Here is a 3,888-nt window from a genome sequence, read left to right as displayed (position 1 = left end):
GCAAAGTAAAACAAGTAGGTCCTACTTGCAAGTTAAAGGTACACTTTGTCACTCAAAATCCAATCTAAAAAGTAGACATAGACATACGTTAAATAAGGATTTCATGAATGTAGGAGCTTCTCTGACTCTTCTTTCCACAAAACACTGAGCTACATAACTAGGCAAAAAATGTCATATCATTGTTTAGAATCATGTTTTTGCGACTTGGAATAGAGAATCTTGAAAAAGTTTTACAGTTATTCTAGACCATGATTCTCTTGTAGAAAAGTTTCTTGTTGTTGCACGAGCATTGGTGAATGAACCCTTGAAGCAGTCCCCTTCATCTTTTTCGGGCAAGAATGATGGATTCCATCCCCTTCATCTTTGGAGAAGATGTGGCTTTACTCAAGAGCTTCATGTCTCCACAATCCAAAGAGACATTTTGTAAGGCCAATGACAAGCCTGGGGGGTCACGGACCCAGGTCAAGGGCCGGTTGCTAGTGTGAGACCCAGGGGAGCTTCCTCCACCCTATTATATCCCATCCACATCTAGCAATCGGCCCTTGGCGTGGGTCCATGACCCCCCTGGTTTGCTCTTGGCCTTACAATTTGTACTTTTTCTTTGACTCCAAGTTGAATACGGGTGTGAAGAACTAGAGTCCTTTGTCCACTTAGATTTTTTATATGTTGAGGAGATTTTTATGTGTTATCTTTGCCCAAAAAGTATTTTCATCTTTCCACTCTTCCATAACCATGTCCATCAATTTGTACCTTCAAAAATAGGATCTTGCCCATACCTTGAGTTACTAATTGCATCACACACATCAATAGTCTAGAACTTTCAAGTAAGTAGCAACTCACCCACCATGAGAGCATCGTCTTGTCCACTAATGTCAAAAGAGTGTAGAAATATACAATTATGTGAAAAGTTTACACAAGCTTTGTAGAGAGTATTCTCAATCAAAATGCTTCTTGATGTTGAACTATTTTTGGGTCCACTCTCTCATTAACCAGAATCTACACAGATTCCCTCAGGTCCACAAAGGCAAAAGCATGCACAGCGTGCAGGCCCCCTAGTCCCCCGCTTTCCATCGCCCGCCAACCCTGCTCCTAGACTTGCAAGGAAACGTCTCTGCCGAGGCTATACACACCAAACCTCTCTCTCTCTCCCTCTCCTTGGTTGACGCAAATCAGATGCTACCTGACTCGTCTCCCTAATCTCCACCGTGTTCGACCTCGTGAGTTCACTCCACTCCTTGCATCGTCGCTGTCGCAACATTTGCATGTCTTGCGCTCTGATCCTGCAAACAGAGGAAAGCTGTCGGCATGTCGTGCATTCTTTCCAAAAGTGAATTCATGCAGTTTGTTTGTTTCTGTGTGTGTGTGTGTGTGTGTTTTACTACCTAAATTGGCAATCAAGAAGCACGTTGAGAGCAAAACCTACGACTGCAGAAGGGTGTTAGCAAAGAGTGCAAATATGTGTGTGTGTGTGTGTGTGTGTTGGTTGAGCTGGGCAGGTCGGGCATATGCAGTACCTTCGAGCTTCAAAGAGGAGCCTGGAGTGTGGGTAAGAGAGAAAGTAAGAAAAATTCACTATAATCAAGTAAATCCAAATCATGAAAATCACAAAATTTTCCAATACATAAAACAAGCAATAGACTATGGGGAAAAAAAGAAAGAATGTAGGTACAGTGGCAAAAGCTTCGATGGAGGTGCTCTCGACAATAGCAGCAGCGACAGCGGTGCTAATCATGAGCTAGAGTACCTCCCTACGAGGCGATTGCAAGAGGTGCTATTGAATCATAGGGTGATGATGCATGTAATTGTCCTAGTCCTCATCAAAAAGCTCCTTGTAGGTGTCCATCACTCATTTGATACTAACTGACAAAGAGTACCTTCTTCCCACACTGCTAAACGTGATGCTTCATCAAAATAGACCTCCCCCTCTTGTTGGCTATCACACTCCCAACTCTCTGCAGTTGCTCAGCTTAGCAGTAAGCACCCAAAGAGGATACCCTTTTAAACAACTCAACTTGATTGGCAGAGAAAGCTTTCAGCAATTCACATCTATGAATTGACCCACATGCGAGAGTGGGAGAGAGAGATCCTCGATTGAGCGCCATGGGGCATGACTTAAGAGGGAGACCTTGTTTTGCTACTAGTCGGCTAGCCTTGTGGTTCAATACTGCAGTGCAGCAGGTAACCTCTCTTCCACCTTTCACGATGATATGGATCTCATCATTACTATTATAAGATCTCCCTTTAATAAATGCCCACGATGCGATTCCACCAAGCAAAAAAGCGGGCTCCACATCCACAAGTGGCGCACACAGTAGGTGACAGTACAGGTAGAGGCAGGGGAGATGCATCGAAATGCTGTGTTGACTCTCCCATCACCCCTGTCGACCTCCTTGGCTACCTGCAGACTTGCCTGGTTGCATCGTCACACAAGCTGAGGCTCGTGTGTGTGTGTGTGTGGGGGGGGGGGGAAGTTACGGGCAATGAGGTCCCCTGAATTTGCCCTGGCCGTCGTGCATCATCATCACCTGCAATTCCTCTGCCATTCAGCGGGGATGATGAGTCCTCAGTGAGACAGAAAAGTATCTCCTCGTTGAAAGAGGAGAGAGAGAGAGAGAAAGAGAGAGACTTCTCCCACTTTTGCTCCCCCTGCACGTGTCCACTCCCTCCCTTTCCCCCCCTCACAGCATAGGCCTCATAGCATCTCCCTAGATTCTAACCAAACTAATGAATCCAAAATTGGGGACGCGTACTCAATCAAAATGCTTCTTTGAGCATCAATATGGAATGATTTTGCTGAAGGTAGAAACAGATGGCAATATATGCGCCTCATGGAGAGTCTCAAGAGTCACTATGGAGTTGTGAAAAATGAAAAAATGGAGAAGTAAGTGAAGAGGGTGATCTCAACATGTAAAATGGAAAACCACCACAAACTATGGGACCTTAAAACATTTGTTAAGAGACAAAAAACCTGGCAAAAAAGGCTTATGAAAGAGTAAAAACTATGAGCATAACCAAATGTATTCCAACAAACATTCTTGAGTGAAAACTTAAACTTTTGAGCACTCTAGGATTTCTTGACTTCAATAGGAAGCATAAAAACAACAAAACCTAACCATATGTTATTCAACGCAAGCTTCAAAAAATTGTTTCTAGTTTGCTCATGAACTATAAGAATGGGATACTCTATATGTGCTCTACATACCAAAAGAATGGTAGACTTTGAGTTGAATGAGAAAACCTTATATAAGCTAATCTACATGTTAATGCTAATCAAACAAGAGATTTCTTGCCATGATGGTGTAATTTGCTAGAGTTAGGGTTGCACAAATGCACATCCAGCTTGGAGATGGAGACGAAGCTCAAGGCATAGAACAAAGATTATATTACTAAGTGTGCAAATACATGATAAAATGGCCCTAGAGCAATTGGCATATATACAAAGCATGGGGGAAAAGGCCTCCTAGTGAGGAATTTTCTACATCACTTGAAACCTCCATAGGTTGTATATTTGCGTCTTTGTATTTCCACCATTGAAAAGAGGCAACAAGGTATCAAAAACCCCAATATGGGTGGTGTAATGTGTGAAGTGTGACCCACCGGATTCCTCCCAAGCCATAATACATTGGTGTTGTAGAAAAGCTTCATTCACTTGCGAGTCAATTGAGGCATCATGTAGCAAGTGTAATGCATCCCATCTCCCAAACCACTTCTCTATGTCTTGTATCCATCCCGTGCTCAAGATCTTGCTTTTATGCATCTTTTGAACCTCTTTGCTTGCTTCCCATGCAATTGTAGGAAGTCAATATGAGGGGTTTTGGCGCATCTTTATCACGTACTCCACAACCCTTTCCATGCCCATAACCTCAATTGGAAGAGATCCCAACTCAA

At 43.2% G+C, this 3,888-nt stretch overlaps 1 protein-coding gene across 2 annotated transcripts; it reads right to left on the bottom strand.

Annotated features, from left to right (window-relative positions):
- Positions 1-229: 229 nt before the first annotated feature.
- LOC147440120 (uncharacterized) lies at positions 230-2,537 on the bottom strand. 2 transcript variants are annotated; one of them, XM_086484488.1, is made up of 3 exons: positions 2,126-2,537; positions 1,875-1,952; positions 230-1,280 (listed from the first exon to the last, which is right to left on the bottom strand). In XM_086484488.1, exons 1-3 carry the CDS (start codon positions 2,346-2,348, stop codon positions 1,177-1,179), a joined length of 405 nt encoding a protein of 134 aa, XP_086340614.1. In that variant the 5' UTR covers positions 2,349-2,537; the 3' UTR covers positions 230-1,176. The 2 variants fall into 2 exon arrangements, 1 of the variants encoding a protein (XP_086340614.1); XR_015184490.1 differs by lacking the exon at positions 2,126-2,537 and having other exon boundaries at positions 1,670-1,949.
- Between the last annotated feature and the right edge of the window lie 1,351 nt (positions 2,538-3,888).

Source organism: Adiantum capillus-veneris, chromosome 16, assembly GCF_014529385.1.
Source record: "Adiantum capillus-veneris isolate H3 chromosome 16, ASM1452938v2, whole genome shotgun sequence".
Classification (NCBI taxonomy): domain Eukaryota; kingdom Viridiplantae; phylum Streptophyta; class Polypodiopsida; order Polypodiales; family Pteridaceae; genus Adiantum; species Adiantum capillus-veneris.
This window is presented reverse-complemented; position numbering and strand designations above follow the sequence as displayed.

Bases quoted from the DNA above. Each gene is read 5' to 3' on its own strand.
- LOC147440120 (XM_086484488.1), bottom strand. From the start codon at position 2,348: ATGCATCTCCCCTGCCTCTACCTGTACTGTCACCTACTGTGTGCGCCA. The intron at 1,953-2,125 runs GTCTCCCTCTTA...GAGCAACTGCAG, and splicing joins CCGACTAGTAGCAAAACAAG to AGAGTTGGGAGTGTGATAGC. The intron at 1,281-1,874 runs GTACTCTTTGTC...CTCTGTTTGCAG, and splicing joins TTTAGCAGTGTGGGAAGAAG to GATCAGAGCGCAAGACATGC.